This window comes from Nansenia antarctica (genome assembly GCF_963989245.1).
Source record: "Nansenia antarctica genome assembly, chromosome: 7".
Lineage (NCBI taxonomy): Eukaryota > Metazoa > Chordata > Actinopteri > Argentiniformes > Microstomatidae > Nansenia > Nansenia antarctica.
The window spans coordinates 56522208-56536941 of NC_137677.1; the positions used below are offsets into that span (position 1 = coordinate 56522208).

At 46.1% G+C, this 14734-nt stretch overlaps 1 protein-coding gene across 2 annotated transcripts in view; it reads right to left on the reverse strand.

Moving 5' to 3' along the window:
- tanc1b (tetratricopeptide repeat, ankyrin repeat and coiled-coil containing 1b) overlaps positions 1 to 14734 on the reverse strand; it is a 117634-nt gene that overhangs the window by 69910 nt on the left and 32990 nt on the right. For both annotated transcript variants that reach the window (XM_080537135.1, XM_080537134.1), the window contains exon 3: positions 10891 to 11094. In XM_080537135.1, coding sequence (XP_080393261.1) covers positions 10891 to 11094 — 204 coding nt within the window. The remainder of the gene's footprint in view (positions 1 to 10890; positions 11095 to 14734) is intronic.

Below are 14734 nucleotides of genomic sequence, written 5' to 3' on the forward strand. Positions count from 1 at the left end.
AGAGCGGGAGTGTCCTAGCGGGACGGACTTGGCTGGTGGAGATCACACGCTCATACACACACACACACACACACACACACACACAGACAGCCACGTGTATACACACATGCAAAGGCAGGCAGCTTCCTGTTGGGAATAGCAGCTCAGTCTGACAGCCTGGAGAGCTGGCTGTAGCCTGGAGACACCCAGTGGAGTAGCACACTGACTGGTCAGCTCTGGGAATGTAAACTAGAGCAGGAAAACACAGCAATTAGCCTCTTAGGGACTTTACGTGTGTGTGTCTGTGTGTCTGTGTGTGAGTGTGTGTGTGTGTGTGTGTGTGTGTGTGTGTGTGTGTGTGTGTGAGAGTGAGAGAGCGAGAGAGAGAGAGAGATAGAGAGAGCCACACACAGAAAGACACAGAGAGAGAAACAAAGGCATACAGACCACAGAGACAGAGTGTGTGTGTATCTAGGGGGCTCTGTCTTTGCATGTGAGAGGGCGTGTGTATGTCCCTGTCCTGGCGTGTGTGACAGAATGGAGGGAGAATGAGGTCTATATGTGCCAGTCAGGTGTTTTTTCAAGGACATGGGCTGCTGCTGTAGCTCCTATGGAGGTTACTGTGCTCCTCTCCTCTCCTCTCCTCTCCTCTCCTCTCCTCTCCTCTCCTCTCCTCTCCTCTCCTCTCCGAGTGACAGCATTAGAAACACACAATCCCAGAGCTCAACAATGAACACTGCTCACTCCCCGCCTGTCTTTTTATGATCCAACTGCTGACGCACTACGCGTCCGGTGGGGGCATGGCTCCTTAGCAACTGTGTGTGTGTGTGTGTGTGTGTGGGTGAGAGAGCGATATCGGGGGAAGGTGCAGGTCCAGCCACTCAAAATACCGCTCGTTCTTCCTTTCTCCATCTGACAGGGCCATCAAAACACATCTCACAACTGCTTCCTTTCACTCCGTCACTCATGACGAGACTATATTGGACTATATAAGACAGACAGACAATGTCTTACAGAAATAGAACAAACCACTGCTAACCACTACCCTTAATCTGTAATGCAGTTGTGTGAAAGAGTAAGGATAAAAGCTACAGTCATAGTGCATTCCTCCTGCTAAGACAGACACATTAGATAACGCATCCCTCGGTAAACAGTTATCACTCCTCAATGTAGAAAAGCAATCCTAGCTGATAGATAAAGGGAGAGCCCGCTCTGTGGGAACAAGAGCGCAAACCCGATATGAAGCAGTGGAAAAACCTAATAAGAGGAAGTCGATGGAAACCTCATATTTATAAGAGAACACTCCAGCATGCCCTCCCCCTCCCCACTGCGTCCGCTCTGACCCGCTCTAACCCAATCTAGTTCTCCTCTAGTGTTCTGTAATCAGATGACTGCATGTGTAACCCCAGCCATAACACAACGATGAGATGGACAGGGGAGATAGAGCTCTTTTCCCATTACCACATCCTACAACCCCCCCCCGTCCCTTCCCTTCCCCCCCGCCTCGGACGCGAGATGGAACAATCCCACAGTCCACAGCTGTGATCCTGGCCTGAGATACTGGTGCGGGATGGGGGTGGTTGTGTTGTTACAGAGTAGCAGCCATGGCGCTGGCACTGTGACACACAGCGCATGGTGGGGCTTCAGCTTGATTCATACTGCCATCTATGGATCTACGACTTGAAATGCACAGAGCATTGCAGCCAGGGTATAAGTGGCCCACTGCTGTGGAATGTGGAAACCAGTAATCAACAATTATGTTGGACATTTTGTCCTGCATTAATAGCCTTGATAAGCCTGATGAGTGTGTAATGAGTGTTTGTTTTATCAACCTAGGCCTTTTCAAATGTTTTACAGGGAGACATGAGCAATGAGCAAACACGTTGAGACACAGACAAGCCATTCCCAATACAGTAGCCATTGGAGCTGGAAACTCCAGCAATAGAGCCAAGTCCAAGAGCCAAGCCAGGGGAGACATTCATAGAGCCCCATCCCCTGTGCTGCTGGATCTCTATCAAACACATGTGAGTTGGCGTCTGAACCCATCTGATCTCTCTATGGCTGGACTCCATACAGACAGAGGGACTGAGGTCTAGCCAGACAAGGCAGCCGGTTGGCGGAGGTAGATACTACAGATAGGCCCTAGAGCCTCTCTGTGTTCTAAGACTCCATTCATCTGCGCACGGTCAGGCTCAACCTATTAGCCAGGAGTCACACTGAGACAGTTAAAGAAGAGAGAGAGAAGGAAAGAGAGAAAGAGGGAAAGACAGACACACGGCTGTTTGAGATATATACGCTTAGTTTAGGTCAACAACCTCTCAGAACAATCGCAGACTTTCAAACAGTTTCTACATTCACTTAATTCAGGAATCGATTAATGCACAGCGAGCGCTGTAATTGGAGTCATCTAAACCGTATGCTTTAAAGTGGACATGGTGGTCAAAGGGAATCTACACAAGTGGCATGAAGTAAGTAGCCGTGAGAACCGATGGTTCTCGAGCCTAATGTTCCATGGGGCAGGAGCATATCTCCTGTTCCCGTAGTGCGAGGCAGCATGATGTACAAGTACACCCCCTGGACATGTCGCTGGTATGTCTTACCCCCAATCCAACCCTTAATGCTGAGTGCCAAGCAGGGAGGCACCGGGTACCATTTTTATAGTCTTTGGTATGACTCGGCTGGGGATCGAACTCACGACCTCCCAATCTCAGGGAGGACACTCTAACTGCAAGGCCACTGAGCTGGTTAACAGGGAATCCACACGAGTGGCATGAATGAATGAATGAATGAATGGTCTTTATTGTCATTGCTATAGTACAGGTACCAAACAACGAAATTTAGGAGGGGTGGCTCCCCTGGTGCTAGGAAAAAAAAAAAAAAAAAAAAAAAAAAAAAAAAAAAAGAAGGGAAGGAGCTGGTTTACATAAATAAAGGCTATGGACACTATCCACTATACTATACTGTACAGATAGACGACTAGGGTTGTCATATTGCACATAGTGTTATTGCACATTCATTTGAAGTGTCGCAGTTTGCAGGCTAGAAATGTACATATTTGTGCCTCAGCACTACACCTGATTTTTTTCAGTCCAGCAGCTGCCATCAATCCGTCCAGACTGTCCAGGGCATACATCCACACAAGCAGCTACATGCCTTTCCTGACTGTCTACTACTGTCAATTCAAGTTAAAGGGCTTAATAATGCATGACGCTGTAAGATAGCCTATTAAAAGGTATAGGGCCTGTAGCGTAGTGTTGTCAGGTCTAAGCAGAGAGTAGCCAAATGAGAAAATATTGACGGTTTTGTTTTCCCATCCATAGTGTCATCTGAAGATGTAAGAAGCTTTCATGTGTACCCGAGGCCTTCATCAATGGCTGCATGCCCCTGGAGAGAGCCATTACAGCGCTGCTCCTCTACACTTAAGATCTGCCGAATGAGCAATAGCATTGTTTAATAAGCATGAAACCAGCTGAAGAGTGGAGAGAGATAGGGAGAGAGACAGAGGGCACTGGGACGTAGTTGAAGGACAGACGAAGGGGGAACAGACAAAACACCAAGCAGTCTCTCTCTCTCTCTCTCCCTCCCCCTCTCTGAGAGTTGATATATACCCGCTATCTATCTGCTTCTCTTCACACAATCCCAGCCTCCATTAAAACAGAGAGACCTGTCCCCAACTCCCCAGGTGTGGGAATCACATTTACTCCAAGAGCCAAATCATAACAAATTAAAATGCATGAGGCCTCTGCGCTTTCTTCCTCAGACCCCTCGCCGAGAAGACAAATAAGTATTATCTCAGTTTGATGTCTGCCCTAGAGCAACCATGAGCTCATCTGAGCAAAGGAAAAAGCATAGAGAATTAGACTTGGAACGCCTGGGAAGGAGAGAGTACAATGCCACAATAAGACTGCCATGGAGAACTGACCAGGAACAAGGCAGGTTCCTTTAATTCAGCAGTGCCTTGATGGTTCAGTGGGTTTGAAAGGCTTGTTACAGGGACAAAGCAGGAGGGGTGGCAGGAGACGCAGCATTCCTGCGATACCCAACTGAAATGCTCTCCGTGACTCCACCTGTGTTGTTGCTGGGTAAATAAATACACCATCGAGTGACAGTCTCTGCAGCAGGGAGGAGTCTCTTCCTGGTTGTTGACAAAATGGAGACTGGAACCAAGTGTGAAGCAGACATATTGATGTATTGTACTAGCAGACAAGCGACTGGCGACTGGGAATGACTGGGAGTTTAGACATGCAGTGGTGAGGGAAGGGGTGAGGCAGGCATAGATGGGTGAGTAAGATGGTCAGGGGGATTAGGTGCAGAGCAGCCAGAGCCAGTGATCTCTGAGGAAGGGTAGCCAACCGACAGTGACCGGTGAGCACTCTACATACAGGCCCTGCTCTGTGCACCCACCCGCCCACGCACCCACCCACACACAGACACACACATACACACACACACACACCACTCACCTGTTGCTCTACCTCTAGGCCACTGAGCAACACAAGCGTAGGTCAGAAAGTATGATGTCCAGTTGATGTCACGGCCCTGATGATGAATGGGGTGATTGTCCGAGCTCTTAAAAGCCATCAATGAGTTTTCCAACATTCTTGAAGATGGACTCTGACTTCTTCACATTTCAGCTCTTCCTGAGACACAACATCCTCTTTGTGGCAGCAAGAATAAGGGGGGATCTGACAATACCCCTCTTTCTGTCGCAGACGTCACTCTACATCTATGTCTTCAGACGGACATGAAAGGGGGTTTTAGAAATGTAGCTTTGCAACCTAATAGATTCAGACGGAAGAGTGAGGGCTTTGGGTGTTGGTCAATCCCTCTCGTACAAAACATAATGCGAGGAGCGAGACATAGATCTTGTCCAGCAAGCCTCCGTGCCCTTCTGATCTAATTACTCATTCAGAAATCATGGTTCTAAAAAGGTTGATAAGAGATTTCTGTTGTAACAATCAACAATGTAATCATTAATCACAACTACAAACAGATATGCAGCATTTGATATATATTCCAATATTTATAACCATAACCATTAATATAATATATTAGTCCATTTTGCTAGGATTAGAAACATGATGTTTTGGTCTCGACCTTCATCAGACAACTAATAATCATATCCTTTAGTTGTAGATAATGAATTATGCATCGCTCTCTGTTGGAAATGCATGGTCATGCATTTTCTGAAAACAAACTAACCTTAACCACATTACCTTAACCACATGGTGTACAGCATAAGCACACCAGGAGCCAACCAGACATATTTATATCTACTTCATCAGTATATTGAATCTGGAAAAACACTGAGGGAATACTATATTACTGTTTTGGTTGGTGACAATCTCTGGAGTATACAGAATTTTTTTTCTTTTTCTTTTTTTTACTGAGGATCAAAAGTATGACTTGTTAAAGATGATGGAGCAGGTGCAGGAGCAGTGGAGTGGAGAATTGGATAGAACTTTTCCCTCCTCGTCCATCACAATACTTTTCAAAGGACCCTTTCTACCTTCACAAGGCCTTTATAGCACAGCTCCCAAAAGTGCATCAATATCTCCGCAGAGGCTGCAAAGTTACTGCTAATGCTCTAGGGGTGACATCAGGAGACATACCTCCACGGCTATGGCGTTGGCTTTGATGTGGAAACACATCCCACTTCACAGAGACAAAAAAAGTTCAGATTAAGAGCCAATGCACAGTTCAGGACGGTAACGGCAAATGTTCTCAAAGGGAACATTTACACATATTGTATAATTAATAGGAACTTCAGATGTGCCATCTCTAAAAAATCTATTAAAGGAGAAATGACTATTGTGAGAACATCTAGGCGAGACCAAACGTGGAAATGAAAGTCACCCACTGATAAAAAGATTGCTATCATATTCAGGCACATGGTAGAACTCCTGTGTCAGAAGAATAGATTATATCAATTACGTTCGCCTTCCTTTCATACACCACTTTCCGTTATCATCTGTGGAAGAATTAGCAAATGTACTGGAAAAACACGGTGTGCCGTGATAAAACCGTAGTGCTTTAGCAACACCACAGTGTTCAATAATTCTTTATTGACATGAATCTAATTATCTCGCTGTTGCCTCCTGTTGAGCAATCTTTCTCCTATGTGCGACTGCCAATATTTGCTATTCATAAAATCCTACTGCTTCCTTAAAAAAAGAAATCAATAGTCCCTGAAGCAGTGCTATTGTATACAAATAGATGCATTTCCTAACCATTATTCAGATATCCTATTGTTCTTTTCTCCTGACCCGTTCAGATAGGCAACGAGTCAATAAACAACTTGACTAGTGTGTCAAGACCTTGTGCATCTTAGTCATCACAAAGATATTTTGTTTTGCCTGGAAATGGTATGTTGGTGTGTGTGTGTGTGTGTGTGTGTGTGTGTGTGTGTGTGTGTTTGTGTGTGTGTGTGTGTGTGTGTGTGTGTGTCTCTCTCGCTTGCTGCTGCTGCTATGGTGTTTCTGGGAAGACTATCGCAGGCTGACATTTAAGCAACAGCACTTCCCTTCCCTTCATCTTGACTGATAATAGGAGAACCAGTGGCTCAAACAGTCCACCATCACTCACAGATGCCACAAGCCCAGTGAACTTTGAGTGAACTGTAGGGCTTCACTTCTCTACCAGGAACCAAGAGGGGGTTTTATTGATAAGGAGGTAAAAAAAAAAAAAAAAAGGATCTGTATCATTCTTATGTGACAGCGGCTGAAACTCATCCAGGCCTGCTTCTAAATAGGGCATGATCCTATAGGACAGGGCTGAAGGAGACGGGAGGGAGTCAGGGCTTAAGTATAGGCTAGTCACAGGAAGTGTCCAAACAGTGTATCATGGCCTTATCAAAACTAATACCATCCACAGCAGTGGGCCCGATACGGTCATTTCCTCGCCTGAATGGGCAAAGGAATAATTCGGATTTGGGAACCTTTCAAATCCTCTGATATGAATCAGCACACTAGCAACAGTCCTGCACTGTGTGCTCTCCTTCCTTCACAGATCTGCACATCTGCCTCGCTGATAGAGAAATAAAAATAGTCTTTGAACCATAGAGAGCAGGGGCCAAAGAAGCTCCTCCCCCTCCCCACCCCATCAAAGCATAAAAGTTGAACGATTTCCAATGCGAAACGGCCAATGAGGGACTCTGCTCTCCCCGAGCCTCATTCTCTATAAATGCTGATTAAAATGATAAGCTGCCCGAGAAGACGATAAATACGTCACGAATTGCTGTTTTATGTTTCCCTTAAGGATTTCAGCGAGTACATAGCTAATTGTTGCTCATATGACTCCAAATGTCCATACACCTAAACGCTCCAGGGAAAAGGAACAAGTCGAAGCGCTGCTACTCCCCCTACTCCATCTTCTGAGGGGAAATTCAACGTCACTAATAAAGCCTGTGGTTCGGGAACAAGGCAGTGGTGTTACTGCCCATCTCGGAGGCACCAGAGGGCTGTTTGAATGTGGCAGTACGACCTTGAGGACAAGAGGTGGTAAAAAGAAAGAAAGAAAAAGAAAACACACTGATGGCATCAGTGCCCTGTCATGACCAGCGGAGGTCACTATGGAGTTGCCCAGGACTCCACCACGTCCCACTGGTGGAGCAGTAACACCATTCCTGAAGCGGAGTTCTACCCCCCACCCCACCCACCCTCCCAAGAGTCACATACCGGGACCTGTAAAACTTCAGACTGTAAACTGGGGGTCCTGCAGAACACATGTCTGTGGTGTTGCTTTCATTGTTAAAGCTCTTTGCTCGGCTGATCAAAGCGGCAAGCTGCAAAGGAGGCAAACAGCATCGGGGGGCCGTGTGGCTGAGACATTCGTCACGCTCTCCTAATTAGCTCAATGTTTCTGTGTGTGTCGCTCTGAAGTTTGCATGAAAGCCCCCACCATTAAATCAAGCCTTCCACAATGCTATAGATTATCCAATCTGTCGGGAAACGAAGCAAGCCGCAAAGGCGTTTTAAATCAGAGCAACCACTTCCTACAAAGGTCATTGTGAATGAATGGGGAGGATAGGGGGGGGGGTTGTGATGGGTTGGGCCGGGAGATGAGTTGACTCGCGCACGGGTGACAGGTCTCAGAACTGTGGGGGTGGCAGAGCTAGCCACTCCCCCTGGAGCCTTCCGGAACCTACCTCTGTGTAACTCTAGGCATGTTTCTGAGCTGAGCCAAGCTGCCTGGACCAATCAACCATTCTCTGACATGACGTCTGTATATGATGATATGTCACTGGGGGTCGTGACATTTTCTTGTTTTTGATAAACATTTTCAACCTAGAGCAGAGTAAACACACTCGCTCTCCCACGGTAATAGGTCTTTTGCTTGCGTTCTGCCCTGGAAGGTAATTTGAGTGAAATAATATCTCTTTAATAAACATGATACCCATGTTGGCCCGAGATGGCCCTTGTTGCTTCTTTGTGAGAGCTGCGATGTTTCCGACAGTATGGGTTTATTAACTGGAGGTGTGAACTTTCCCCCTGTAGTTTTTCACACTTACCTGTGAGCAAGGGAGAGTGGAGTGCTCACACTCAACCCTCCTCCTTTTCCTTTTCTCTCCCTGACAACCTTCTAAACTAGCGGTGTCCTGACCTCTCCTACGCTGTGGTTGGTTTTCTACTCCTCTGTCTCAGAGTGCCCTCATGGGGATGTGTCTGTAAATGAGTGCCCTCTCTCCTCTCCTCTCTCTCTCTCTGGGGCCCTGTTCACCTTCAGAAACCCTGTCCTCCCCCACTCTCTCTCTTGCTCTCTCTCTCTCCCTCCCACTCCCACTCACTTCTCTCCACCTCTCCCTCCCTCCCTCTCTCCCTCTCCCTCGCTTGCTCTCTCTGTCAATGTGCTTTTCATCAGGGTTCCCTTTGATGGGTTTAAAACAATCATGGCAAATACCAACGCCGCCTGGAGGATGAAAACAAGGTGTTTGTAGGAGTTGAATCGAACAAAGGGGACATGGCATTCAGAGGACATGGATTTATTTCACATTCTTCTACTTCACTATAGTTTCCAAACTAACACAGCTACTTCTTTTTCTCATTTTAGCACAATATAAACTACAGAGTAAGCATATGTGCAATCGTAGGCCCCCTTTTCAAACGAAGAACATTTGCATATGCTGCTTTATGAACTTGCTGCATGTAGTCCAACGTTTGTATGAGAGAGTACTGTGGAGAGAGAGATTTGGAAGAAAAGGGCATAGCAAATGAGGGTTGAGAGGGAAAAAAGGCTGAGGCAACCACAATCGCTCAAATGAAAACAGTCTGGATCAGAGGGGAATATTCCCAAGCTAACTGTAGCTGAAATTAGAACAGGATACTCCCCATTAGAAACCTCATTCAAAACATATCCAAACATAACCAAAATACAGTTACAGCTGCATTGAGTGGGGTGAAGTCGGCTAAAGTCAACTGTTGCCCTCATATCGTCTGTCTCCAAATACAGTTTAGTTATAAGATAATCATATTTCAATGTGTAAACATGGGCAACATCAGTGGCTGGTTGGTTCTAAAAGGGCAAAAGACTACATGCCAACACATCTTAGGCTATCGGCCAGATCAAAGCACAGAGCACTCAGAACAGAGCCTAGATACCGCACAGATGAGTCCCAGATGTGAGAGCGACCACTTAAAGGATCTCACCCCTCTTTGCTAAGTCTTTACAATACAAAGTCTCAGGTTGAAACAAGTCCAGATACAACCGTCTCCGCTGCTTTGAAGACTGCACACCCGCCACAGCTGTGGACAGCCATGTTCTCGACATCGGGATGAGAAGAGGCAAAAGGGGACTAACAATTAGACATTGTGTATACACAGTATTACACACACGCCCATTAAGAACCAATAGAGTGTAAACAAGCTCAGTAGTTGTAGGGACCACCACCCTGACAGAAGCTGATCAAATAGAGAGAGATACAATGACACAAACATATCCTGGCCTGTACCATCCTCCACCCCCCTCCCATCCTCCACCCCCCCTCCCATCCTCCACCCCCCTCCCATCCTCCACCCCCCCTCCCATCCTCCACCTCCCCTACCATCCTCCACCCCCCTCCCATCCTCCACCTCCCCTACCATCCTCCTCCTCCCTGTCTCAGACACACTGCACTCATGCTGACTGCAACTGCTGAGTAGAAAAGTAGGGCTCCACGTATTAGATTTTTTTTTTTTTTTTTTTACTAAGACAGTAAATTCAAGGATAACAACCACAGGCAGTAGAACTGAAAGACTGTTTCAAGGAGCCAAGCTCAAAGCTGCAACCATTCTAGGTTTAAACTGAAATGACTGTCAGTCCTTTGACACCTTCAACACTGACACAATAGCACCTGAAGGAAGACAGGAAAGTTACTTTCAGAGAGTGTCCATTGAGAGAGAACAAGTCCCAGCCCGGGAATGAAATAGCAAGAAAACTGAATTCCAACAGCGCTTTGTGCCTGTCCTAGTAAATGTAGTGCAGTGTGTGGTGTAGATAGATAGATAGATAGATAGATAGATAGATACTTTATTGATACCCAAGGGGGAAATTAAGGTGTTACAGCAGCATCACAAACAACAACAAAATAAAGTGACAATTGAATAATAGAATAAAAGAGAAATAAAAATAGACATAAATAGACATATGAAACATTATATACAGTAACCACAGTCCAGTATGATTTAAAATCCCCCAGCCAGAGGAGGAGTTGTATAGTCTTATTGCGGCATTACATTAGTGTGTAGTACACAGTAGCCTATATATTATGTAGTATACTACAGTGTAGTGTAGTGCTTTAAGGGGCAAAGTTTAGGAGCGAGTTGAGATGAAGTGGGGTGGGGCAGGGTGAGCTAAGGTAAAGTGAGGAGGGGTGAGATGAGGTGGGTTAGGGTGACGGGTGAGATGAAGGTGGCATGACGTAGGGTGAGGCAGTACCTGGGGATCTCTTGCTGGAGCGCAGGGGCATCATGTAGGACTGGCGTGGAAGCAGGGGTGAGGAGGGCAGCGACATGGACACTCCCTTGGCCAGGCTCAGTCTGAACACATCTTCTGGCGCATAGGGGTGGGCGCCACCTGGCTCCTGGGTGGCACTGCCAGGCGGGTACCTTCGCTGGGCGCTGTGGGTGTGGAGCTCACCCACTAAAGAGACAAAGAGAAGGAGAGGCGAGAGATTGTTTAGAACATCATTTCACCGACAGTACCTGCTTAAATACAAGCCTAGCCATAACATAATTGTAAATACACAACATTTTAAAAAGTTTGTTTAGTTTAGTCCCTCTTCCCAGATCAGATACCGCCAAACGTGTGGACTCGAGAATATCTAATCAACCTGAACAAGGTTTGACACCAGAACGAACCCATTCCTCAGAGAGGAGGGCTTTTGTACTAATACTTTGTTCCGCACGGTCAGCTGCAGAGAGCTGGCTTAGAGCTGCTTCTGGCCATGCTATGAAATCAAACTGACATTCTCAGATGCCTTTAGGATACCGAGAGATAGAACTACTCTCCAGTCTACATCCAGGGAGTGATCAATGATGTATGAGGAAAGATCATCAGGATGTAAAGCCACATGCTGTGTGCTGCTGCTGCTGCTGCTGCGTGTGGGTGTGTGCGTGCAGCTGACGGACACCCAGTTAGTTTGGCAGCGCAGATAAGCGAAGTGTCATTGACCACTAAGCTGTGATAACATGTGAGTCATTGACAACACTGACTGTACCACCATGGCCCAAGGAGAAGTTAACTGAAACCTTTGGACAAGTATTGTGAGCAAACAGCAAGGCGGCTTAGTGTTGTTGTTTTTTCCCCGACAATAATAAACGGTACGAACACAGCACATCATTGTATAGTACAACTCATGTGTGTGAAAGAATAATGATCCTGAACTAACATATCTAATTCAGCAGTTAAGGGTGGAGCGGCTTGAGAAGCCAAAGGCAAAAAAACCTGGTGTTCTTGCTGCAAGCTAGCTGCATAGAGCTTCCAGCAGATAACCTTACCTGTGGGAAAATGCCCTTTCACATCTCCTGAGTGCATTGGCCCTGATAAGCCATCATAGGGGGCCCACATTGGTTCACTAACCCAGTAGGCTAATCTCAGAAACATGGACTGAGATGATAAGCTTGAGAGTACAGTATACAGACTCGAGAGTACAGTATGCGTTCAGCCTCCATGTGTTCACGCTGCTTCCAATCTCTGGGAAAATTAGAGTAAATGTCACCCACTTCCTATTCCCCAGGTAATAGTCTGAAAGCCAAGCGTTCCCTCTTGACATTGAAAACACAGGAACCTGTTCTGCTGGTATTAAGCCTGTTGTCGGTGTGGAATAGAGTTTCATGTTTCCAGTGACACTCTTCCTCTGTCTCTATCTGTCATGGACATTCTTACTCTGACACATTGTGGGCCTATTTCACCTATAGCAGTTCCTCTGAGCTTGGGGGCTGACAGACTTCGGGGGCTGACAGACTAGACAGGCTCCAGACCTGCTAATGATTTCACCTAGCCTAGTCACTATAGGCCCCTTGATAGCCCAGCTTAGGTGTAAATGGAAAACAGAGACCTTTAATTGACAAAAGCCGACATTGCGTGGAAAGACCATTCCAAATGGAGAGAGCAAAGCAAGAAAAGTCATCTATTTTGTAGCATTAAAGCCACCCTCTCATCTAACCACACATTAAAATGTATGAATGACCAACTTCTAATAACGCTGCTCCTGCGTCAACAGACCAGGCTAGATCTGAATCACAGATGTGGTGAGCCACAGTAATGTCAATTAGCCTTGGTTTCTGTATTCAGGGACCATTGCAAACCTCTTGTTTGGGATCCTATTCACAGATTATCTATGACGCCAGTCTGGCCGGTGTGGCTAAACAAATTGAAGTGGACAGGGGTGGCTAGCAGAACATTAGCATTTGCCAACAACACTAATGCTAGGCTAGCTCTGCTCTCCAGGAGTGAAATTAGTTGGCTGCTGGGGATAATCAGAAACAGAGAGGCAGTTTTCTTCCTCTGCCTTGCCACAGGGGACACAAAGCTGTCCTGTGTTTAAAAAAGGCTCCTAAACAAAGAAGAATGCCAGAAAACAGGAACAGGCCCTGGTGCACTGACACCTCTGCATGCTTCCAGTCCAGACACTGGCCACTCTCAAACACTTGTGAAGTGTTCAACCAACACAGTGAGCCCTGTGGTCACAGTGGCCTCGGAAAGACCTATTGACCAGAGAGATCAGAATTATTATTCAAAAGATTCAAATCAAAGACATTGTGAATGAATCATCCCTAAATGGAAGAATTCTTAAGTAATGAATGGCAAGTAAAGCAAAGTTATCAAATGTCTATGTAATTAAGCTTTGGCTGACTTCTGGATGCGAGCAGACGAGCCTAAAAACACAGATCTACTGTCAGTGGCTTTTGAGCTTGTTTAAACAGTTACAACAGAACACCGCAGTGAATAGGGCAGGCTGCTCTGAGCACACATGAAAAGCTCCCCTGCCCCAAGTACCTCTGGGCTACACTAAAGATACTCTCGTGGACGCATCTAGACACTGATAGACAGGGGTAATAGTGGTCCTATTTTTACACATTCTTTGCACATTTTCTTTGGTAGGATAGCTAGATCCTATTTCTAGGACACTCCTTTAAAAGGGTGTAAAATGTCCAAACTAACACTATAACTAAAATGTAGGTGTTGCGAAAAAAAAAGAAGAGATGAAACATTCTTGACCCATTGAGTTATGGAGATGAGCACAGTCCAAGCGAGTCTGGGGTCAAGCAGTTTAGGAAGGGCCTCCTGTCGCTATGCTAGCTGTGTGCAGTAACCATGTCACTGTGTGACCACACAGCTTCACCACAGTGCCAGGGTGTTATACAACATGGGCTAGGAGGGGGGATGGGCAGGAGGAGACAGAGAACTCCTCCATTCATTCAGAACCCAAAACTGCTAAGAGTTACATGGGCAATTAACACAAACACTAGGGTATCACAATACTACTTTTGAGAGTAGCAATCAAAGGCGAGTGCTGTATTTCACTTGGAGCTCTCAGGAGGAGGAGGGAGCCTCCCTTTAACACTACGATCCACATATGCAGGAGGCCAATGGCGAGTTTGCCCCCTGTACCAGTAAAACGGTGGACATTCCTACACAAGTCTACGAACAAGAGTCTGTTCCCACATTTTCAAGTGCTGGCCCTTTTTAACTCTCCCATTTTTAAATCTTTTCACACGTAAAAACTAAATACCAGTGCTACACTGAATAGCAGATCATAAAACTCCCCTTTTGTGCCTGCATTCGGGCAGCGGTGCTTAGACAGTGGGGGATACATTTTCGGACATATTGCATGCTAAAGAGATTATGACAAAGTTGTAATTAGGGCTGATGGTTTCGAAAACAAGAGGCGCCACATAAAAGCTGGTCCCTGAAGTGCTGCTGGACGGCCTGCTGTGTGTTATGGTGACTGCACAGACCCGCGCTCTGTAACCCAGAGGAAGAGAGGAACATAAACTCACCAGTAGCTATTTCAGTTGCTTTCCTAATGTCCTGGTCGAAGCTAGGCCTGCAATTTCAATCCCCTGCTGTGGTCAAGGAAATCAAGCCTTTCTAATTATGTTGCTCTGCACCGAAATGATGTCAAAATAATTACAGCCCCTCTCAAGCTCTTTCTTCCTCATCAAAGAGGGAAGGACCAGAGCCAATGAGGACATGCCCTTGCCCATGAAAAAGCTCTGATAATATGTACACTCACTGATTAAATATTTAGGAGGAAATATTGCTCGACCAAGACAGT